Here is a 25,254-nt window from a genome sequence, read left to right as displayed (position 1 = left end):
TAGGATGAGGGTAGGGACAAAACAGAGTTCTGTTGAATGCTTATTTTTTAAGACTTATTTGCAAGTCACACAAAAAAGTCATAACTGAGTAGACTGTGCTCAAACAACTCTGTTCCTCAGTGAGTGGTGACCATTTCTTACCTGCAAAAATTAGTCAAGGGAAAAATGGAGATAAGGAATCAGCTGGTATAAAGAGCAGCAGACTTATGGGTTATGTTTTATAAATGTAGAAGAAAAATCCATATTTGAAGTCATAGTGCATTTATAAACCAATCATACCTTCATGCCAATCTTTCCTGGAACTTCAGAAATTTCACTTATCACTGAATGTGTAGTTGAGATGAACTCTTGTCTGGCATTGACACCACTTGCTGTTATCATTATACTTCCTAATTTGATACCTGTACTCATGAATAGTATTGGAAGAATATTTTTCTGGCACTTGGTCTTTTTTTTCTTTTTTTAAAGCAATATTCATTCTCCTAATTGGAAGAAAAGGAAGAATGTGCAGTAGAACACATGCCTTTCCTTTTTACATAGTATCCTATGTTATACTACACTACGCTACGCTACATTGCACTGCACCACACCATACCGGACTGCAGCATACCATACCATGCCATACTTATAGCTTCACTTCAGATATTTGAGTTTATACCAATTACCTATAAACTGTATTCTTCATCCTCTTTATGTAGGAATAAATTTCTGTTGCTGACAGGTAGAGTACTCGTTTGAACCCAGAGCACCACTGACAGACTTAGTGCCCACTCCTTTGGAAAGTGCTGTCTCCTCGGAGTTAATAATCTTGTCACCTCCACCTTCTGCTTGCAAGTGATACCAAAGTCCTTTGTAATTAGACTTTGTAACTTTTTCTTTCCTTAAGTTTCAAATAAAAGGATTTTAAAATTCAAAAGGAAAGAAACTAAACATTCTTATTAAGAGCATGCAAGGTATTCGTATGGTGATATGTATTCATGACAGATTTTTTACAGTATCTCAAAGCTGATAAACCAGTCCCCAGTTGCAAATTAATTCTCTATAGTGACACAAATAATGTGAAAAACATTTAAATGTACTGCCTGTATAAAGCTAATAATATTGCTTCTATATTGAAAGTTTCAAATACATTTTGTAGCCCAGTTGTTGGATTATCTGGCAAAAAAAGTTTAAGACAAGTGAAGAACATTTTAATTTGGCTGATACCTGGCAGTTCATTCCCACAAAAAGCACTAAAGATTCTCAAATAAAAAAACCTCCACATACAAAGACTGGAACACCTCTCGTGAGCATAGGTGTCAAGTGCAGACTTGCTGCAGTGAGCATAGCAATGTTTTTACTTAGCCGTCCTCCAACATTATTTTCTAGAGTACAAAACCATACTGGGAATTAAACCTTAACTTATCACACAACTAATAATTGATTAATATTTTTTGAAGGTCTATTATATTTTTTAACTAAGCTGCAACACAGTTTTGAACCTTTTGTCACATTGCAAATAAGCTTTTTCTCTTAAAGTATAGTCATTTCAAGAATAAACTCTTATTTAAACATGAAAAGTAACTGTCTCAGCTCCAAAATATTAACTTGCTCTATGCAATGGTACCACTTCTGAATATTGTCATAGTTTTTCAGGGCTAGGTAACCTTTTTTGTGTTATTCCTCAAAACATTATTAATATTAACTTTCTGTATCATTTGAAGTTGCTTCTGGTTTATTTCTTTGTAGCTCCTTCCTGTGTTTACATGTGGTGGTTTTATACTTCCATGTATCTTGCTTCTATTCCTAAAGGTAATTTTAATACAATACTTGAATTGTTAGGCTGGATATCAGGAAGAAAAGAAATCAATGACTTTAAGTCAGGGAAGATGGTGGGAAAAGGGAGAGCAAAGGGGAAGCCAAAGAGTACTCATTTTCAAGTCAAAATAGATTTGAATATGAAGAAAAGATCACTTTTAATATGTGCAGCTGAAAAAAAAATCCTTTTGATTCCCAGAAAGGTTTTCTATCTTCTCAGTGTAGGAATTCACTTCCTTTAAGTGGCTGGATAGATGGGCCAACACTAGTGGTATGTGGTTTGAGACGGCCAAGTGTTGGGTCCTACACTTTAGCCACAACAATCAACAACAGAGCACTAAAGGCTGTGTGCAGAGTGGCTGGAAAGTGACCCAGTGTAAGACGACCTGGGAGTGCTGGTCAGCAGTCATCTGAACATGAGCCAGCCTGTGTCCAGATGGCCAAGAAGACCAAGGGCATCTGGGGCAGAAGGAATAGTGTGGCCAGCTGGGTGAGGGCAGTGACTGTCTCCCTGTACTGGGCACTGGTGAGGCTGCATCTCCAGTGCTGTGTCCAGTTCTGGGCCCCCCACTACAAGAAAGAAATTGAGGTGCTGGAGCATGTTCAGAGAAGGGCAGTGAAGCTGGTGAAGGGTCTGTAACACAAGTCCTGTGAGGAGAAGCTGAGGAAGCTGGAGAAAAGGAGGCTCAGGGGAGACCTTATAGCTCTCTGTCTACAACTGTCTGAAAGGAGATTGTAGCCAGGTGGGCTCTTCTCCCAGGCAGGTAGTGGCAGGAAGAGAGGTCATAGTCTCAAGCTGTGCCAATGGAGGTTCAGGTTAGACATTAGGAGGAATTCCTTCACAGAAAGAGTGGTTAAACATTGGAATGGACTGCCCAGGGAGGTGGTGGAGTCACCGTCCCTGGACTTTATGATCTCAGAGATCTTGTCCAACCGTGCAATTTCGTGTGATTCTGTGATCCTGTTATGATAAATGTAATAATGCACAAAAGTATAGTAAATTATAGGATTTGCTGCATTTCTTAGGAAATGCTTGATGGCAATCCTCTATCAGATTTCTTTATTTAGACAGTGACAAACTCAGTAGAACACTTATGATGATTCACACAAACAGATGTGCCCACTGAGAGGCAGTCTATACCCATACTCCAATCTGAGTGCTCAGAACACTGACACTTCTTAAAATTCATTCATGTGAGATTTTTAAACGTATTCCTTGTGGATTTCTTTATAAGTAATTTAGCAAAGGAGGGAATGAAAGGGAATTCTGTATTTTATTCTCTGAAACATTTTGAACTGATGCTCTGTCCTGAGCAGCCACATTAATATCTGTAATATGCTATGGATACCAACGAAGTATTAAGTAACAGATTTGAGGCTGTGGAAGGAAAAACTATTAACAGAATTTTGGGCTTATCTGTTCTGTGTAGATACTAATTTTTGTAATCTTAGATCTTTACATTTGCACTCAAGGCTCAAAAATGCAGTAAAACATAGGAAAAGAATCCCTTTTTAAATTATATTAATTTATACTTTGCAAAAATGAATGGTTGAAATTATTGATCATGTGGAATGAAAAGTAGAACTTATGGTTTTTTATTACATTCACATTGCTTCCAAATAAGATTCTGAGTTTGGTGGCTGGCTGTGTGCAAATCAGAAAAGCAGAGGAAAATCTGCAGTGAGGGATCTGGGTCTGTATGGAAAGGTTTAGCCTGACATTGGCTATACACCTGGTCCTTTAATCCATTTGCCTGATTTTGTGTTTTCATGCTGTATGCTTGCATCCAATCAAATAAAAGGCATGTTCAGATATGCATGTTCAGAGGGATATGCAGAATTATATTGTGTCATGTAGTAATACTGCTGTAGCTGCACTTTGCTCACAGTACAATGTATAGGCCAAGATAATATCTTTTATTACACCAGCTTCACAGTTGGAGAAACTAGGTAAGTCTTCTAATGTGCCAGTGTTTTTAGTGACAAAGAACTGAAGTGACTACTGTCCTTCAGCTTCTAGATTTCTTTACTAATTAGATGCTTTGCATTAATTTTCTACCTCACCAAATAGTCATCTTTTTCAGTTGCCAGTGAGCCAGAAGAGACATCCTGGCAGCCTGCAATTGCTGGGAAGTTTTAGGAGATTCCTAATTTATTTTTTTACCTAATACTTTTTCCTGAACTCTGTAATGCCCCAGCCTGCTCAGCAGGTTTAGGGGAAGGTAGTTGAACTTACTATGGGCAGAGGGCAGGAGAAACAGCAAAATTTTCAGGAGGTTCCATAGCAAACTTTTACTTGCAAACTTTAGAACATTAAGGTAGAATAAGGCACTTGGCACATTTTAAAACAACATCTGGACAAAATAAGGAACTTCACAAACTTTAACTTATCCAGGCACAACAAGGCACTTAGCAAGGCAATGACTGGAATTTTTTAGCCTGGTGTACAATATATTTTGAGGAGAGGAAGGTAGGAGAAGAAAGAGAGAGAGGAAGGAAAAAAAAAAGGAGGAAGGTAAATGGTCACAACCTGAGATCCAGTGTGGTCTCAGCTGTTTTTAAATCCAAGGTGGCAGGGTGCGCCAGCTCAGCACATGCGTTGCCGCCCTTTTATCTGCTCCAGTCCCCCAGGGTGCTCCCCCAGGCCCACACCTGCACTTTAATGTTTCCAGTGGTCAATCCACCATTTTGGACTGGACCAGAGGCTAAGGCTCAAGGGGGCAGGGGTGGAGCAGTGGCTGTCCCACCTATACAGAGCTCGCCCTGTTGCAGCTTCCCACCTGGTTGTTTTAAGCTAGTCAAGCCTCCTCTGGTCCACCAGAAACTCCTGTCTGGGTGGTTGTGCAGCGTGAAAAATGAAATGTATGAACCTAATCTTATCCAGTGACATTTTATTCATCAGGCCTTGGAGAGCAAGGCCTGTGAAGTCCTTTCCTGGCAGAGATACGTATACACTTCTCCTGCTTCAAGCTGAACTCAGGCCAGCTCTACTTAGCTGCAGTTGGAGCTACTTTGTGTTCAAACTAATGTGGGACTCAGCCTCTCAACAATACTTACTTTCTGAAGTATTACACAGTGTTAGCCAAATTTGGCAGTTTTTAATCCAGAGCTAGCTCATACTCAGCTGAGTTAAAGCATAAGGCAGATAAAGTCACATCTGTGTGGAAGATACAAATTAAAACTGATCTTGCACAGCATGGGCAATGACCATGCATGGCAGAAAGTCTGTCTGCACTGTGCCAAAGGGCCTGGGGACATGCATTTGGGCTATTTTCAGACACAGCCTATGGAGGTGGGTGGCAGAATTTGGGAGGTGCAGGGAGGGAGAGTGCAGGAAGGTGCCTGCACAGATGAGGTCAACTGAGGAGCTAAGGAAATTGTTTTCTTTGAAATGACAGAATTCAGTTTTGCTATGGTATCAAGAAGCAAGTGGCATGTAATTAATTCAAGTTTGGAGTTCAGAAGATATTTCAGTGATATGTTCATTGACTGCATGAACATATTAAGAAGAAACAGAAAAGTAAAACATGTGGTGATGAGGTCATTTCAGTGAATAAATTAATGTGCTAAGCCACTTCATGCACGTTTGACCTTCTAGTGTTGATTAATTTAACACATGGGAGGGGTCTGAGGAGAGCATTTGCTATTATTAGTATAGTCGAGTATAGGAAGCTTTTGAAGCACTTGGTCACAGCAAAAACATCCCTGTTTCTGTAGGAACAAGCAAAATGTTGAGACTAAATACAGGAACAATCTCTAAAGGAAGGCAGGTTTGAGATATGTGTTTAAGACAAACATTCTCTGTGTTTGGCTGGTGTTGCAATAGAAGATAAGAAGGATAATGTCAAGTTCCTAGAAAAAAGGGGTTACAGAAAAAGTGCTGTTGTTCGCATCTTGAAAGTTAATATGATTAATTACTTTAGAACTATCAGTTAAGCAGAGAGGGTGTTTGCTTTCTTATATGTGCTCCCCTACACAAAGTTGTTCTGCTCAGCTTGTTTTCATTGCATATGTGATTTAAGTATACACTCTTCAAAGCTAGTTTTCAGAACTCTGTTTTCTGTCTTAAGTTTTTTTTTTTGCCTGCGGAATTACCACACACGCGTGAGAAATATTCATCTTTTTGGGCCTGCTGAACGTAAACAACTCTAAGTTTTACAGCGACAGAGCTGCAGAGGAGCTGCAGTCATCTCAGGGAAGGAATGTAAACCAGGCTAGGCAGCTATCAGCTCACAAATAGCTCTTTTTAAAGAGCTTAGATCAGTAGTTGTTTGACTCTGTCATATCAAGAGAAAATTGCTCTCTGTGGTATCAGTGGCAGGAGCATATTCAGTATTTAGAATGATCCCAGGAAAAATAATTAAGCCATGGGTATTTATTCCTCTCACCCTGAATACTGTATGTGAGTTATGATTTGAAGGGAGTTCTCCAGTGCACTGCATTATACAGTATATATCCTGTGAAGTCACAGAAGATTTTCTGTTCTTGTAACTTGCTTTGTCACTCACCTAGTAGTACATAGAATGGTCTGGATATCAGTTTTACTATCATTAAATCATTAATCATTATATATAACAAGCTTTCCTTACTCCTGGAGAAGGTACAGTAGAAGACATTATTTTTGAGCCTGAAAATTCCTTAGCATCTTAATTACCTGTGAAATACTTGCTTGTCTAAAAGCAATTTTTGTGCAAGGTGGTTTGTTTGCAAATGAATTTGAAATGTTTCGAGTTTCTTTTTCTCATTTCAGTTTGATACAATGAAATAGAATATGACTGAGAATTGCTGCCCTGTTAGGAACGGACTTTGTTTTTCTTATAAGTTAGAGTCAGTGGTTTACATAATTAGAATTATTAAATGCAGTAGTATTAAATGAGTGGGTGGGTAGTGCTTCTTTACTGCTAAAGTTGAAAGAATATAAAAATAACTAATGTCATGACTAAAATGAGATGAGCTGATAAAAACAGGTGACAGAAGTCACTCAGTGTTACAGTGTTAAGCCTTTACAGAAAAAAACCCAAACAAACAAAAATTGGAGACCAGGAGTTTCATTCATACTCCATGAAGTCTGGAAGTGGGTCACTGCACATACCAGGATGGAAAGTTCCTCCTCCTTCTGAAAATTTAGCAAGTAGGACTGGCACCTTCTACAATAGGTGTGAGGCCTTGAACTAGAAGGCCAGACAACTAACGAGGTGGGCGAAGGCCCTTCTGGAACAGAAGGGTCTCCTAAAGCAGTCTACAGGTCAGTCGGTCTCATTTCAATGCCTGGTAAAATCATGGAAACAATTATTCTAGGAGGTATTGAAAAACACTTGGAGGACAATGCAGTCATCTGTCACAGCCAGCATGGGTTCATGAGGAGAAAGTCCTGCTTGTCAAACCTGATTTCCTTCTATGACAGGGTAGCCCACCTAGTTGATCTAGGAAAAGCAGTAGATATAATATTTTTGGATTTCAGCAAAGCTTTTGATACTGTCTCTCACAATATCCTTCCGGGCAAAATGTCCAGCGTATAGCTGGATAACCAGCTATATGCGGTGGGTGAGCAACTGACTCACAAGTCGGGCAAAAGAATTACAGTGAATAAATAGGGTGACATTGGGCCAGTGACCTGTCACCAGTGGGGTTCCACAGGGCTGCATCCTTGACCCAGTTCTCTTAAACATCTTCATTGATCACTTGGACACAGACTTGAATACTAAGTAAGTTTGCTGATGACACTAAATTGGGAGGAGCTGTTGACTCCTTCTAGGGTAGGGAGGCCCTGCAGAGAGACTTCAACAAATTAGTGAGATGGGCAATCAGCATATGAAGCTTAACAGGGGAAAGTGCCGGATTCTGCACCTGGATGGGGCAACCCTGCATGTATGTACAGACTGGGGAATGAGAGGCTGGAGAGCAGTACTGTGAAAAGGGACCTGTTTGATGGCCAGTTGAATGAGTCAACAGTGCCCTGGCAGTGAGAAGGACCAACCATGTCCTGAGGGGCATCAAAGCAAAGCACTGCTGGCCAGTTGAAGGAGGTGATTGTCCCACTCTGTTCTGCACTGTTATGGCCTCACCTGGAGTTCTATGCAATTCTGGTCACCACAATATAAAAAAGACATTAAGCTATTAAAGAGTGTCCAAAGGAGGACTACAAAGATGGTGAAGGGTCTGAAGGGGAAGCCTTATGAGGAGTGGCTGAGGTCACTTGGTTTGTTCAGCCTGGAGGAGACTGAGGGGTCTCAATATCCTCATGAGAGGAAGCAGAGGGGCAGGTACCAATCACTTCTCTCTGGTGACCAGTGACAGGACTCAAGGACATGAAGCTGAGTCAGGGGAGGTTTAGTATAGATATCTGGAAAAGGTTTCTTAACCAGGAGGTAGTTGAGCCGTGGAACAAGTTCCCCAGGGAAGTGGTCATAGCACCAAGCCTGTCTTGAGTTCAAGAAATGTTTGGACAATGCTCTCAGGCACATAGGTGATTTTTGGAGTGTCCTTCACAGGGCCAGGAGTTGGACTTGATGATCCTGATGGCCCTCTTCCAACTCAGTATATTCTGTTTCTGTGATCTTATAATTACTATTCATCTTGTCCCCACTTCCCTTCAGTGGTGATATTCTTTCTTGTTGCCACAACTTAGTGAAGTCTGTGTCAAGGCGAGATGTCCATCTTTTTGAATAAAAAATAAACAATACTTAAGAAAACGGGAATAATTTTCAATTTATCACATAACACCTTTGCTTCAGAGAGGTGTTTTTCTAAAAAAAAAAAATAAAAGTTTGGGCTCAAGTCCTGCTGGATGCTAACACAAATCTGGTTTCCCTAGAGTTTCCGTTGACTACCCCATGCAGACTCCCTAAGGTGCAATGTCTGACCTCTGCAGTGTCTTGTGATCCCTAACAAGAGTCTCCCTACTGATGCCCAGCACTCACAAAAGTCTCAAAGCTGCTTACAGCTGATGTAAATAATGCTTTCTCTCTAGGTTGTCTGATTTGCCCAGTAGTTGGATTGGCACTGTAGGAGAGCTGCACAGACCCATTTTTACCTGTCCATTCCTGAGGATGAATCCTTGCAATATTATGGCCAGTTGGGAAATGGCTTATGACAGAACTGTACTCTGGAGTCTGAGTTTTCATTTTAAAATACAATCCTACAACTTGAGGGTGGAGAAATAGAAGCAGATCACAATTTCAGCTTTACTGCAATATAGTAAGGTTTTTTTTCTCATTCAGCTAAGAGCTTGACAGGTCTCTGATATCTGTGAGCTCCTTGTTCATACCAGTAAGAGGCTTTGAGAAATTCATGCCAAAACCATGGGTTCTGGCTCTTTTTCCTGCTGCCTTTTTCCCCTAAGATATTTGCAGAATTGACCCAGATATGTTACTTTGCCCTGCACGTCTTTGCAGTCTGAGCACAGAAAGTCTTTAGTCAAGTCAACTTTAAACCCAGTTTTTCTGTCTGAATGCTGAAGATTTCTGTTCTGTGTGTTCCCTGCTAGATTTAGGCTGAACTCTAAACTGGATTCTAGTAATTCTCCAAGTACTCCTGTTCGTTTCTTGCAGCTATTGTAAGCCCTTTTCTTAACCACTCACTTCTATCCAGAAAACCACCTACTATTTTACTTTCAGGCCCTTTGTTGCGTGTGGTCCGTTCCACGTTCGCACAGCTGACTTGAATACAGTGGGAATAAATTTGCCGCTGTTCCCTTAAATCTAGCATGAGACTCGCCTTAAGTCACCACCTCTGCGTTGTCATCATCGTCATCATCAGGGCAAGGAAATGAAGTGTTTCAGCTCAGGAGAGGACTTTGAAAGCAGGTTGGAGTGCATGTATCATCTGCAGAGAAAAGTGATGGATGCACTATCAACCTCTTCCAACTTAATATGCACTTTTTGATGGATGGCAGTCAGGCCCCTGCCTCTGTACTCTCCCCATCTACACTAGAATGTTGGATATCCACCTCTGGGAATAAATACATGTGTCTCATGAAACTACAAGTTGTTTCTCTACTTCTGTCTTACATTAGCTCAGTTGGTCAGAGCATGGTGCTAATAAGGTTGTGGGTTTGATCCCTGTATGGGCCATTCACATAGGAGTCGGACTTCATGATCCTTGTGGGTTCCTTCCAACTCAGAATATTTTGTGATCCTGAGAATTTCTCTGCAGTTCATTTTCACATGTTGGCAGAACTGCAGAGCACAAATTGTAGCTAGATAAGGAAGTTTCTGTGTTTGAGTTTGAAAAAGTGATTCCGTCTGTACCCCTGAACAAAGTCTGTGGCAGGAGTACTCAACTTCTGAGTTCTATAAATACTTGAACCTCGCTCTGGAACTTAGATTTACCACACTGTTTATGTACTAAATGTTGTACTTAATGCCTGATCTATGCAGTTGCTTTAGGGTGGTTACAGTTCTAGGATCCTTATCTTTTTGGCATATTTAATGCATTTTTCTTTGTTTTTAATCGAAGTTATTGCTCAGAGCACTAATGACCCAATTCCTTTCCCCCCTTGTTTACAGATGAGGTGAGTCTGTAAAGAGCAGATAAACCACGACTACTAAGACCTTACTTAATGCTCTTTGATAGTCTGCATTGGCTGGCATGCTCGCAATGATTTTATTATACATATCTGAAAACTTCTGTCTTCAAGTGGAATCACCTTAAATCTTTACTGCTTGTTAGAGCCCGTGCAGTTTAGTAATTCACATTGATTGTTCTGGGTTAAAAACTCAATCTGTCTGCTAGCACAACAAAATCCAAAGGGTTTGCTTTCTGGTTTTGTTAGGAAACCTTCTGCTGCCTGGTAATTATGAAGCCTTTTGCACAGAGAAAATGGCAGTTAAAGGTATCTGTATCACAAAAAATTATACTGATCACTGAATTCACAGAATCACAGAATCAAGTATCTTGGAAAAGAAGTCTGAAATCATCGCGTCCAACCTGTGACTGAACAACACCATGTCAATTAGATCGTGGCACTAAGGGCCACTTCAGTCTTTTCTTAAACACTTCCAGGGATGGTGACTCCACCACCTCCCTGGACAGTCCATTCCGATGCTTATTCACCCTTTCTGTGGAGAAATTCCTCCTGATGTTCAACCTGAACTTCACCTGGCACAGCTTGAGACTATGTCCTCTCAACCTGTTACTTGTTGCCTAGGAGAAAAGGCCGAGCCTCACCTGGCTAACAACCTCCTTTCTGTATTGAGGTTGTAGAGCGATAAGGTCACCCCTGGGCCTCCTTCTCTCCAGGTCAAACAATCCCAGCTCCCTCAGCCTCTCCTCATAGGACTTACCCTCTAATTCATCATTCTCTGGGCTGTATTTCAACGTTTTGAAGGAATCTCGATCAAATATTGGCACAAATATTTAAATAAGTAAATATTTCTTTAATGTCATAGGTTACAGATAATGGTAGAACTGGGGAATTTAGCTGTTTGCTCTTGTTGAAGAATGCTTGATTTGTGTTAAGTAAATTTCTGTTTATGTTTAAAAAGCTTCTGTAATTGCTTCAATTCAATATTCTTTCATCTCACACCAGACTTCATATTAGAATAGCTCTTCCAACCAATAAATGAAGACTGATCCCATAGTCTTCTGAAGATCTCTCTTCCTATACATAAACCTCAGGGGTGTTTGAGACTGTAGACAGCATGCCCTCTACCAACAGAGGTACTGGTGAGAATCATAACCATTGGTTATGATATGGTTCTCTTGGTTATTTCTTTTTAAAGAAGATAAATAAATGTTTACAGAATCATAGACTCATAGAATGGTTTGGGTTGGAAGGACCCTGAGAGTTATTTATTTCCAACCCCCCTGCCATGGGCAGGGACATCTTGCACTAGAGTAGACTGCATCCCTTCCCTCCAGTGTGTGGACTGCACCACTTAAGATTATCCTTCACAGTTGATTAGTCATATAGAGAAGCATGGGAGCCCTCTCCTACCATGCTTAAAATATTACTCATGGCTGCACACTGACTGCATCCCGACCCTAGTTTATGGTGGGTCTGGCCTACCCTGTGTTCTGATTCCTACAGGGTGAAATCTCCAGTAGGTGTGCAGGTGGAATGAGAGCTGCCTGTTACTCCAGCCAGCATCTATATTCTAGGGAGTGATTTTGTCTTTCTCATCTTCAGGTTATCTTTAGAATAGAAAAAATTTTTGTGTACTTATTGCAGGAAACTAACACCTGAACTTTAAGAAAAACTCTATCAAGAAATGTAGGAAGTGAGAAACCACATCATTAAAAGATTTTCCCGATTACCCCCCCGAAGTGTACGTACCTCCTGCTTTAGAAGCCCATAGAGCAAATTAATGTGTCATGGCAAATCTGCTCAGGGGCTAATCTGAGCTTCTAGGTAGGAAATAATATGAGACAGATCTTACCGCAGAAAATCAACATCTCTCAGAGGAGCTTGTTTTGTACCTGCCAAATCAGTACATTCAGAGCCCTGAGATCTGTCTGAGATCTGTCTGAGTACTTGAACCTAGAAAAGACTGGAGATACACTTTTGATGATTTCACGAAGAAGCTTTTTCAGCTTCTATTTGCATCATTCGAATAAAAGTATTGTGTTATTGAGAATCTTGCAGTGGGACTGGGGAGGTCTGACTTGTGTTTCGTAATGACTAATGAAGCAACGTGCATCTTTGTCGCAGATCTAAATGCAGGGAAATCAGAAACTCTCTCTATAGGGTCCTATGCCATTTGTCTAAATCTCTGTATAAAACTAAATGGGTTAGGACCTGCTCAGAGACTCTTAGTCCTTATTTTTCCTTATTTACAAAAAAAAAATTTAAATCAAGTATAACTTCTCAGTGAGTATCACTCAAAACATTCTTTGTAAGGAACAGCATGATTGGAGCAGGGGAGAAACAGTGTTAGAGGAGTCCATAGAGTTGGGTACTTGCATCAGACCTGTTTTGAGGAGGGTGTGAGCTACCCCAGCCTTTCCCCAGCAGCCAACTTCAACTGCATGGCCAACTGTGTGCTGCTGTGCTCTGTGCCATGGTGCTTCACCCCCTCCTACGCCAATCCTGCACCGTCAGATTGCTGGCTCAGAGAAGCATGAAAAGTCCCTGAGCCTAAACATGGCAAGCAGAAAGGTCAGGGACTGAACCCAGCATGAAACCAACTGCCATCCTGCTTAGCTGGGGGAAGGGAATGAGTAACATACAGTTGCTAATGTCTAATCACTATGAAAATGGTTGCCAGTTCTGCTGCTGCTTAATAAGGTGCAAACATCTTTACACAAAGGTGCCACGGGTCACTGTTGTAAATACAATATCAGCATTTCAAGGGATTTTATTTTAGTTAGCTGTTTGGCTTTTCTTACTATGGCAGTTTGCAGTGACATAGAATCAACATAGTTAAAGCAAATAATTCATAAACACAAAAATATCTCTAAAATACACAATGCATGTAAAGTATAAAGACTTTGGAACTGCTGTTCATAAGGTACCTATTTTTTAATATTAATGTCACTGACTTAACTGAAGGCAGAAATAAAGCTAAACCCACATGTATGGGTTTTTTTCTGGTGTCAGTTATAAAGCACTCCTCTCAATTAAACCATTTACTGATCAGTGAAGTCATTTAGCATTCACAAAAACTCATAAAGAAACTTTAATTGCTTATTTTTAGCAATATCAATACATAAGTATAAATAATAATAATAAATAAATAATAAATGAAAAGTTAGTTATCGAACTTTTCATTTGACCCAGTTAAATACTGTGTTTTGAATCTTCTAACTTATATAACCTTTTTCTCTGTGCTCTGAAACATGTTGTGTGTTGTATTGTTACTTTTTCCAGGAAGACTAACTTAGAATTTTTGCTAGTGTCCATGAATCTCTCCAAGTTTTTGCACATCCTTTGTTGATATTTTTGTCCTAGCATTCAATATCAGAACACAAAACACAAGAACATTTGGCTCACATCAGTGCTGTCCTGTCCTACCGAGCAGCAACAAAAAAGTATGATTCAAATGCACTATTATTAAGCAGTGTCCCTGTGTTCAAGGAGGGAACCCCTTTTTTACCCATATAAAGTAAATCCAAAGCAGAAAAGAGCAGTTCAGTGAGGACATGAGAGTTTTAATGTTTGTTGTCCTGCGCTAATTTTCATTGCAATTAAGTCGAACAAAGGGAACAGTGCTTTAAATTATGCCTTTGATACTATTCCTGTATTGAGATTGGGTTGGTATAATCATAGATATTATGTTGTTGGACTGTTTTCTTTTCTTTTTTAATAGAAATGCATATAAGCCAGCTCCAAAGGCAGACAATCTTTTCCTACATGGAATAGGGAAGTAAATTTTGATTTATTAAAATAATAAAATGGATAAAAGAGAATAAAAATGTTTAATGTGAAAAAAAATTAAATATTGCTTTATTAATATAATAAGTAAATAAAACATATGGACCCGGCTAGCTTGGGGGTTCACTGCCAAATCCTCTTTATTCAAATGAGACAACAGCTTAATATATGGGTTAACACGTCACACCATGTGACCTTAACAACCAGTAACAACAAGGCATTTCACTGCACGTGTGATAGAATACTTGTGAAACTACATGTCCCAGGGTGCTGTTTGGCACCCTTCCTGAAACCCGACCCCTACATATCCCCCTTTCTTTTTTATAACAAGTGATAGAACAATTTTTAACATTACGACAAATAACAGAACGATTCTTAATTTTTTTTCTTAAACTTATTTTAACCATCTATGTAATCAGGGCCTAATGTGATAAGGCCTTTATTGAAACTGTTCATATAACTTTACTATCAGTGCAATTTCTATAACTTGTAATAAGCAAATTCGCTCCCAACTTTCTACTTAAGGTTTTATGTGTTTTTGGGATAAACAACAACTCCACCAATCTGAGGGCTTTGGCACAACTGGATAGAACATCGACTCCCACTTCCCCAAGGGCCTGCATGTAATTGGTAACCAGGAGAAATTCAACTCCATTTCAAGGAAAGGGCCCTTAGAGAACAAGTATTGTGTTAAGCAAGTGTAATTTGCTCAGGGCAGATGAAGTATAACTATCTCCAAGTCTGCACACATACATGTCCACACAGCTTCTCTCATTCACACCAAGGTAGATACCTTTTCATTCTCTTTTCACACGTGCATACTTAAACCTTTTATTATGTCTTTATTTAAGTCACGTAGTTTGGGTTTTTGTAGTGGTTATTAGTTATGTTTCTCAATCTGTCACTTCTGGGAGTCGTGTCTGGCAACTGTACCTGTTTTGAAAATTTGAAAAGGAATTAATATGAGGAATACGAGGCCTAACAAACCTAAATGATGTCCTACCTGTTTATGCACATGCATTTTCTCTTTTTCCCCCCTTTTTTGTTTTTCTTTAGAAAACCAAAGCTTAATAAATTCGAAGATACACACACAAGTTACTATTACAATCTGCCAACACAGCTTGAAACTCAGCATTCCCCATAAGTAACCAGTCTAAGCTGTAATTATTCAGCTTTTGTCCATCCATTTCTGGTAGCTGCTTTTTGCCCTTAATAACAAATTGAACAAACATGTTAATAACAACTTAGACAGTCTCAGGTAAATAGTGAGGTAGAAACAGATGTGAAGGTCAGGCAAACACGCAGTTTCTCTGCAGTTTCATCCAGGAATGGCTTTTGGTAGCTAAGAGCTTGAATAAAAAGCAAGAAGTCATTTTATGCTTTTAATGTCTTTCTACCTCAAAAGTTGAAGGTTGAGAGATGATCCTTTAGCTGGAGCTTGAAGTAAAGTCAATAAGTCACTTTAATGTCTTTTAATGCCTTTTAACTCAAAGTTGAATGCTGTGCAATCCTCTTTTTCATAGATTTGTTCCATTGCTGTGTTGATTAATCTTTTCTGGAGTATTTTGCAGTCCTATTTCTTAATGATATTGGTTAGAGTAATTATAGTTAGTTTTAACTCAGTCTCTTAAGCAGCTATGACCCACAAGCAGTTATGTTTACATTTTCGCTGACGCTAAGCACACCTTTCTGGGATAACAGTATCTGAATGCATTAATTAACAAGTTTAAGAACTTTTTAAACATGTTATTTGAACTAAATTGTCACAGTAACTTCTTCTATTCAGCTACATTTGAGAGCTTAACAACTTACCAATTTAAACAAAGTTACTGAGGAACTAATGAAAAATAGAAACAAACTCTTAAAGCTACAGTGTTCTTACTAAATGTTTCAAGACAACCAGATACATGTTAAATTGGTTTTGTACGTGCCTCAGGAGGATCACAGCATGAGCTGTAGCGTTGAGCTGTGCAGAGGGGCAGCTCGCTCCGTTCCAGTACAAGGGGCGTTGCCTGTCTTTCCCGGCCCCGGCCTTGCTGTTTATTTTCCACCGCGGGCTGCAGGATCGCCCCCCCTGGGGGTCTCTGCCGTGGCACCGAGTGGTGACCACGCCGCCTCTTTCTCTGCCCGCGGCAGATTTCACGCAGGGCTCTGCTGTGTGCTTGCAGATCGTGCTGTCCCAGCCCTGCGGGCTCTCACTCCCGCCGGAGCCGCACAGAGCTGTGTCGCCGGGCCAGCCCATATAGCCGCCCCGGGGTCGGGCCGACCCCCTGGCCGTTTCTTGCCCTGTTCTCTGTGCGGCTTCGGTCCGGTCCCGGCTCCGGTGGGGCTCCGCAGAGCCGCCCCAGTGTGCGCTCCCCCACATGTGCTGCGAGCCTTGCGTATGGTCCGTCCCGCCGCCACCCAAGCCGCCGCGGAGCCGCGTCCGGGCTCGCACCGTGTCCTGTCCCGGCACAGCACACCCTGCGCAGCTGCAGCTGCTGCTGTGTCCCCGGGCCACACCATGTGTCCCCTAGCCGGGGCCACGCCAAGCTGGGTCGTGTCCGCGCTCTGGCCGCACGGGACCCAGTGCTCCACGCCGCCGCACGCCGCGAGCCCGCACCGTGAGCCTGTGCAAGCCCCACAGCTGCGCTTCCCGCACCGCCGCTGCTGACAAGTACCGCAAACAGTGCTTTTCCAAACCCCGCGCCGCTTCGTTCGCCCGCAGGCATTGTAGATGGTGTTTATTTAAGGGATTTTCGCACTGCTTCTGCGGAGCGTAGCAGGTCCAACAGACTCCTTTAACAGCAGCGCAGAGGCAGCCGGCGCAGGAGCAGTGCTCTGTCCCTGCGCTGCACGAGTGCTTGTCTTTTTTCAGAGGGGGTAAACCCAACTCCCTCGTGTGTCCTCTGTTGTTTCACTGCTTACTGAACAAACATGCTCTAAGCGCGGTTCCTCAAGCTGGGACACTCGGCAAGCTGACTGTGGGCAAAACGTCCACTCCCAGCCCGCGGCATGGCCACCACATGGCTGCAACTCAGCAGTGCCTCGTGGACTCAACATCTGTCTCTCCCTAAAAACCACGTGGTTCGCGCCACGTGCTCGCTTCTGCCCGCGCAAAACCCAGCCCGTGTCTTTCGTTAGGGTCTCTCGTTTTGCACGCGGTTTTACCCCACCCCCACATCTGCTCTCGGTGTCTGGGGGAGTCCTTTGTCTGTAAGGGCTCATGGGGGGAACAGGAGGTTTTAAGTTTTTCTCCGTGGACGAGTTTAAGTTTCTTTGTGAGATTTTCAAGGTGTCCACATCTTCTATCTTTGTTTTCTCTGGAGCTGTCTCTCCAAATTTTTTCCAAGCAGTCACCCTAAGGATTTTGCTTAGCAGAAGTCCTGATACAGTTATTTCTATAATTTCCCTTGAATTTTAGCTTCCCATGCCAGCTTCTTACCTTGAGTTCTCTGTAGCTTTACCTTTTCTTTCCTTCAAACCTTGCTCTGCCAGGTCTCTCATGCAGACAATACTTAGGTTCTCGGAGCTCCCACGCGGCTCTACTGCACGACGTTCCAGTCCTTTTGGCGCTGTTATTCAATGTCCTTTCTTTAACGACGTTTTCTGCCTGCTTTTAGCTCGGTATATGACGTCTGGCTTTTTTCGGAGAGCGTTTCTCAGCTTTTAAAACAAGCTCGTTCGAACGCTGCCGTAATTCTCCTTGTTACAAGGCAGCCTCTAATCATCCCTGATACAGGGAGTGGCCCCAGTTCAGGGCACTAGATATTGCTTTATTAATATAATAAGCAAATAAGACATACAGACCCGGCTTGATTGGGGGTTCACTGCCAAATCCTCTTTATTCAAATGAGACAACAGCTTATATATGGGTTAACACATCACACCATGTGACCTTAATAACCAGTCACACCAAGGTACTTCACTGCAGGTGTGATAGAGTACTTGCGAAACTACACGTCCCAGGGTGCTGTTTGGCACCCTTCCTGAAACCCAGTTCCTACAGTGAAATGACCACTGTTAGGATCCATTTCCCTAAGACGTATATAAAGGCATTTCTATCTAGAGGAAGACAAGGTCTAAAGCTTTGTGAGTTCGTACTGTGAAACAGTAATTTGCAGAAATTGCAAAAAGTGGCATGAGTATACTGACATGTTCCTGTTCTAGAGGAGCTGACCCGTTGCTCTTCAGGTTTCTCCGGGTGGGGAGGATCTTTTTCAGCTACAAGAGGCAGAGTGCTTCCTGCTGGAATGAAAAAGTGAAACTATTGTGAGGAGATGTATTAGGCCCTAGCCCTGTGCTCTCCTTCAGGGCTAAATGTTTGTTGTTCCTCTGCTTGATGCTTTTATATCTGATGGGGTTAGCCCTGTCCACAGCTCTTTCCCTAGAGCATTGCAAGGTGTTCTCTTTCTTTTTTCTTCACCCATCACAACATGCTGCCTTTTCAGCACTTCTTGCAACTGGGAAAGATTATTACTCTCAGATTAGAATTGGACTCGATGATCCTTGTGGGTCCCTTCCAATTCAGCATATTCTGTGATTTATTCTCCCCCTGTAAAAATATTTTTCACTTCTTAAAACTATAAATTATGCTTTACTGCTTTATTGTTTTATTTTTACCATTTGTTCTACTTATTACTTAGGGGATTTAACATTTGCAGTATCTGTGCTGAAAGTTCCTGTTTTCTATTTTTGAACAAATAGTATAGCTAATGTATGAGATACACTTAGGTGTTTATAAAATAATTTTTTCAGTATTTACTGCATTCAGGCTGAAGAATTTGGACAGAACATTAAGACAGACTGGTTTGGGTGGAATGTGGTAAATCAATTACCTTTAGAGTTCAACAGAAAAACCTTCATGTCCTCGTCACTGGGTGTTGTGCATTCTCTGAAAAGGAATACATTAAGTGATGGTTTGCCATAAAACGCAAAGGAAGAAGTCTTATTTAAGTTGTTTGTTTTTTTAAAAAAACAAAAGGTATTATTCTTTCATCACAATGCTTTGAATTCATCAGTTTCGTTGCACTTCTGTTGAATGGCTCTGAAGAATTGTCACATTAGCAACTTTAATATAATACTTTCCAAACAAGTTCAAATCAGTTTTCAGTCAATCTCACTGTCTGCATATCCAGCCTGTAAGTCAACAGCCTGTCATCTTTTGGGAGATTAAGTCAAAAGTCTTACAAAAGTCCAGGTAGACAATATCTGCTGCTCTCCCCTCATCTACTAGGCCTGTCATTTCATTGTAGAAGTTTACCAAGTTGGTCAAGCATGACTTTCCTCATTGAAACCATGCTGGTTACTCCTGATGATTTTCTTATCCTCAATATGCCTGCAAATGGTCTCCACCATGAGCTGCTTTGTCACTTTCCCATGGATGGAGGCTGACCAACCTCTAGTTGCCTGGGTTCTCTTCCTTGCCCTTCTTGAAGATGCAGGTGACATTTGCTTTCATCCAGTCTTTGGGCCCTTCTCTGTGGTTGGTCAAAAATTATCTGCCAGCTCACTCAGCACTGGTGGGTGCATCCTATCAGGTGCCGTGGTCCAGTTTCCTTCCACTAAGAGTACACCTTCCTTGCTCCCACCTTACCCCCGGTCTCTGGAACCTGGAATTCCTGAAGGCTGGTCTTACTAGGAAGGTCTAGAGCAAAGACAACATTTAGTACTTCCACTTTTTGTTGCATTGTAAAGTTAAGATTTGTTTCCATGTGTCATGCGATGTATCCCCATTTTAATGTCTAACATATCTTAGCGTTTCAGCACTTACCATGACAAGCTAGAATACTACTGCTCAGTATTGCACTTACTTATTCTTCATACATAATTCTTATTTCATGTTTCAGACAAGTTACTTCTCTCTTGGCTGTTGTTTACCTGATCGGTATGGAATTTCTTTGGTCTTCTGGTCTTTCCTTTTTCTCTTTAGTACAATTTTCAAAAGGGACTGTGGTGGGTTGACCTTGGCTGGACACCAGGTGCCCACCCAGCCGCTGTATCACTCCCCTTCCCAGCAGGAAGTAATGTAAAATAGTAATGAAGGAGGATTAGTCCAGGAACTCAGATCTGAGAAGAGGCAGACTAATGGGAAAAGACAACTATGGGAGAGTGATGAATGAAGAGAGGTATTGCGCCGAATGTAAAGAACTGGTTGGGGGAACAGAAAATAACATGCCCAGGCAAAATGCACCAATGATAGAAAGAAGAGAAACACTGAATGGTAGTGAGCTGACATCTAGAAAGGTGTGAATGGCTTTGAGGACTGAAGTTTGAAATACAGGAATATTTCTAGAACAAGCTGAACAATCATAAATTGTAGGCTAACAGCAAAATTCTGTGCCAAGAGGTAGGTGATTGGAAATAAGAAGAAAAACTGTGTGTACCAGATGATCACTGAGGTATTACTATATATCAGTCCAAAAAGCCAATTGTATCCTGGGCTTCTTTAAAAGCAGCGTGTCCAGCAGGTTGAGGGAGGGGGTTTGTTCTCTCCACTCCACTTTTGTGAGACCCCATCTGCAATCACATTTGGAGTCTCCAGCACAGTAAGGACATGGACCTGTTAGAGTTCGTCCTGAGGAGGGCTACCAAGATGATTTAGAGGGATGGAGCACCTCTCCTATGAGGAAAAGCTAGGAGAATTGGGCTTGTTCAATCTGGAAAAGAGAAGGCTTCGAGGTGACCCAACTGAGGCATTCCAGTATCTGAAGTGAGCCTACAAGAATGATGTAGGGTTACTGTGAGAAACAAAGTAAATTGATCCAGGCAGATGCTGTATGCATGGAACTAAACTGCTGTCCAGACCAGCTTAAGCATCTCTGCAGAGTTTCGAGTTGTGCAGTGGCTTATTTAACCCTGAGAAATGTAGCCTCAGGGAGAATACTACTGCTGTGAATTCATGATAGTACGAACCCCAGGAGAAAATCCTGTGTAACCTGAGAGACTTTCCACAGAAATAAAACCAGATATAAATGGACCATGAATAAGTGCAGGCCGGAAACTAGGAGGCAGCTCTCAGCTAGCAGAGGAGTGGTGTTCAGATACAGCCTACTGCTTGGAAACAGCATTACAACAATACTTCATACAGGAACATAAAAATTTGTAAATCATCTCATGTTTACAGTTTATATTTTGGTGTTGATGACGTCAGTTGAATACTCTGGTACTAATTTCATTGAAGTAGTTGCTAGGTAAGTGACTTAAAGTTTTAAAAGAATTGCAGTATCTGATTAACTGAGTAAATGACTGTCTGATGGGGGCTCTGTCAGAGATCTTTTTACTGTTTAACAAAAGTGCATTGATTCACTTTAATTTTTTTTCTTCACTTTTTCAAGCAGAATCTTGTCAATGATATGCTATCACCTTAATTTTCAATGTGATACAGAACTGTCACAATCAAATGAACAAAAGTGCCAGCCCGCTACTTGGATGACTTAAGTGACTTGTTATCCCTTAGTTAGATCATTTTGGGTCAAGGCTGATCACGCTGAGAAGTACCAGGAAGGAGCACTATGTTATCATCTCAACATAGAACTAAATAGCAGTACACAAAAGTTGTGTGAAAAGGGCTATCTAAAATCGTAAGTTCTCTGTAAAAAGAGCTCTGAACAATTGGTATTATAAGGAGCATATATTTTGAAATCCCAAGAGAGAACAACTTGTTCCTGTAGGTGGTACATATTTTTCTTGTTAAAGTAATAGGTTTCTTATTACAAAAGGTTGGACACTACAGTTAAAGCTGTTTTTGTGGTTGACAGTGTAACTTGTTTTGTGTGAATATTAAATGTCCAAGATATTTTTATACACCTCTGAAAACAGTAATTAATTGTATATTTTACTTCCAAACTGAAGATCCCCCCCCCCCATTGTCATTATTGAATAATTTTGTTTAATTCCAATATACATATATTCGTTTTTTCCCCTGCAGATTTCATTTCTGGCCTCTGCTTACATGAGCCAGCATATCTCAGAGGAAAGCTGCTCTGCCCTTGCATCTGTTACCCATTATCTTTACCTCTGCCAGTTCAGCTGGATGCTTATTCAGGTTGGTCTCTTAGTCTTTTTCACTGCTTCCTCAAAACATCTGTTAAAGTAACTGACAGTTAGACTATATTTCTATTATACTGTAGTGTATATATATATATATATATATATATTATATATATATATATATGAAATTCAATGCTACTAGAGGGGCAAAACATTAGGTAGCTTTTATTAAACCTAGAGTGTCACAGCTCCAAGGATATATGTCTGAACACTATAAAGATTTTTACCACTCATATCCATTACAACTGTGTAAGAATGCCCTCATCTCACTTCATCCTTTAAGTTACTGTCTCAGAACTCTGAAGAACTGTTTTTCTTAGTGTTAATAGTGTTTCTAAGCTTTCTCATTTGGTCTTTTGAAGCAGTCTATTACAGGTGAAATATGAATGTAAACTACACTGTAATTTTTTGAGTCAGTAGCATTTTAGTCATTAGACTTGTATAATGTGACACACGTACCTTCATATGTTTGCATTAAAATAAGGAGTATATGTATTCATAATTTTCATAGAATCATAGAATCATTTAGGTTGGAAAAACCCTCTAAGATCATCAAATCCAATGGCTAACCCACTACTGCCAAGTCAACAACTAAACTATGTCCCCTCCTTTTCTCCAGGACGAACACCTCCAGCTCCCTCAGCCACTCCCCAGTGGCTCCAGGCTTGTGCTCCAGACCATTCACCAGCTCTGTTGCACTTTTGATATATTATATAATAGTAAACAGCAGTGGTGGAAAAAATGGTTGAACTAATGTGGAACACTATGAACAATCAAATTTTTTATGGAAAATTGCATCCAGTTGTAAGTTAGTCAAAATAACAAGCTGTGGGGTTATTTGAAAAATACATTTTCTTGGCTTTATGTAGAAATGTATATTTAGCACCAATACATGAGTTACACCATTTATTTGTCTTCTATTTTAATAGGATATGTCCACAGGACATTTATTATAGCATGCAGCTTTATATGTGCAGCTCCATACATTACCATACAAATCCTCCAATATGCAGGCTGTCAGAGCAAACCAAGAATTGCAAATTAGGCTGTACAGCTTTCTCTGCCAGTAACATTCATGTGATATGTGGCATTTTCCTGGGATTATGTCAGGCTCATGTTCACTGAGAACCCTAGCAGCCACTCCAACAGCTCAACTGTGCTTGTTGGCCTCAGCAAGCTGCAGGTAGATGGCCTCAATACAGAAATCTGTTTGCTTGGCTAATGATGTTCTCCTAGGTTTACTAGTCTAAATTATTTTTATATTCTTCACAGTTGCTCATTCACTTTATTCCTAAGTATCTTCAGATCTCTTCAACATTTGCTATTTTGGACAAAGTAATGCTTTTAAGTTGCCTTTTTACTGGCATATCTCAAGCTTTGGCCCCTTGGTTTTGAGGGTATTTCAACATCCCTTCCTACGTGTTATGTTGAGTTGCAAAAATCACTTGTAATGACAAAAAAAATTGTATATCTGGTAACAGTTGATCATTTTTATGTCTCTAATTGAAATCTAGTGTTATTTTTTTTAAGTAAATTCTGTCCGAATCCTAAGAACTTGCATGTCCCATTGCATTTAGTGGAGCCTCAGGCTTGTGTTAGACATGAAGACTCTTCAAGCAAATCTGACAGGACAAAGGTGGTTAAGAGGGAATGCATCACAGCCTGTTGATTCATGAGCTGATAAGAGCTACAAGGAGTAAAACTCAGAATGAAGAGGAGTACTCTTTTTGTAGGTGCAGGTCTTCAGCTGTGAATAATTCCTGAACTTTGAAAGACCCAAAAGGAAAGAAATCATCTGAAATACAGATCAACCCAGCCTCAGCTACAGTTCTCTTGACTGGGAATAGGCCCTAAATTTATGTGTCTCATTGCAGAGTGAGTAAGCATGCCAGGGCATGAAAGGAGTGCTGGGAACATCTCTGTGCTCAAATTGGTCCTTAAGACAATAATAGTGAAGCTTGTGGATCTGAAGGAAAACCAGATGAGTTTGGGAAGTCTAGATGCTTCTGCCTTCTGAATGGCAAATTTAAAAGGCTGGGAAATTAATGTTTGTATTTCTCAGCATGGTATACTTAATATACATTACTTGATTTGGAAGGCAGAATTAATCACATATTTATACTTAAATGGAACTTAAATACTTCCATCTGGGAAAGAGCAAAAATACAGGAAGAGATTGTGTGTTGCTTGTGCAGCCCTCTGTGAGACTGCACAACGTAGTGCATATGCTTGATCCCTGACTCTCATCATACAAATCTGTTGGTGACAGGCTTGATCACTGCATGCAGAAATGGGTGAATGTGATAATCAAGTACAAACAGAGTGTAGGTGTGTGGAACTGAAACATCCATAAACCCTAGACAATTTTAAGTGATCTAAAGGTGGTGAAGCAACATTTCCAGGCAACAAAACCCTAGAGGAAAGCACAGATTTGACAGTAGAGTTGGACATATGCAGATTCAGTTCTGTGGTCCAGATCAAAGATCTTCATCTTCTAAACTCTCGGATAACTTCCTTACTTTCTTTTTGTAATCTTTCCATCTACTACATAATGCTAAGTATATTAATTATGCTTAAAATTTTATTTTATATCAGTACTGATTTGTATAAGTATAACAACAACAATATCTATAGCTTCATATTCAAAATCTTGTTCTATTTTTAACTTCTTGTGTTTGTAAATTTACATTCAATTTCAATATTTGTGTTACACATGTACTACTACCAATATATTGGCTGAAATGTAGAAATTGAAAGGACCTCAGAGGTCCCCTGGTCCATTTTCAATGTCAGAACAAAGGCCACATCAAAACATCCTTACATGACTGATTGTTCCTCTCCCTTTGTATTGCATTATTTTGTTTCTTGACTTATACAGGGAGACTTTGTAAGCTGCAGAATGTTGAAATCATTACCTCTTTTTTTTTAAGGATGAGACTTTCTTGACTGCAAAAAGAAAGGAGTGAGTTAGGTGCAAATGACTGTTTGTGCCCACAGAGAGAGCTTAGCTTGTAATATTTGCCTTATATTAATATCTGAAATTCCGAAGTCCTCATCTTGACAACTGGACAGCATAAGCCTGTTTTTTCAAATTCAGTATGTGCTTTTATCTT

The 25,254-nt window shown here is 40.6% G+C and overlaps 1 protein-coding gene across 1 annotated transcript in view; it reads left to right on the top strand.

Annotated features, from left to right (window-relative positions):
* ADGRV1 (adhesion G protein-coupled receptor V1) overlaps nt 1–25,254 on the top strand; it is a 263,198-nt gene that overhangs the window by 162,519 nt on the left and 75,425 nt on the right. Inside the window, exon 87 of the mRNA XM_018072867.2 lies at nt 22,020–22,136. Within this exon, the coding sequence (XP_017928356.1) occupies nt 22,020–22,136 (117 nt within the window). The remainder of the gene's footprint in view (nt 1–22,019; nt 22,137–25,254) is intronic.

Source organism: Manacus vitellinus, unplaced genomic scaffold (assembly GCF_001715985.3).
Source record: "Manacus vitellinus isolate BGI_N305 unplaced genomic scaffold, ASM171598v3 scaffold_23_pilon, whole genome shotgun sequence".
NCBI lineage: Eukaryota > Metazoa > Chordata > Aves > Passeriformes > Pipridae > Manacus > Manacus vitellinus.
The sequence above is the reverse complement of the archived record's forward strand: the minus strand, read 5'-3'. Positions and strand labels throughout refer to the sequence as shown.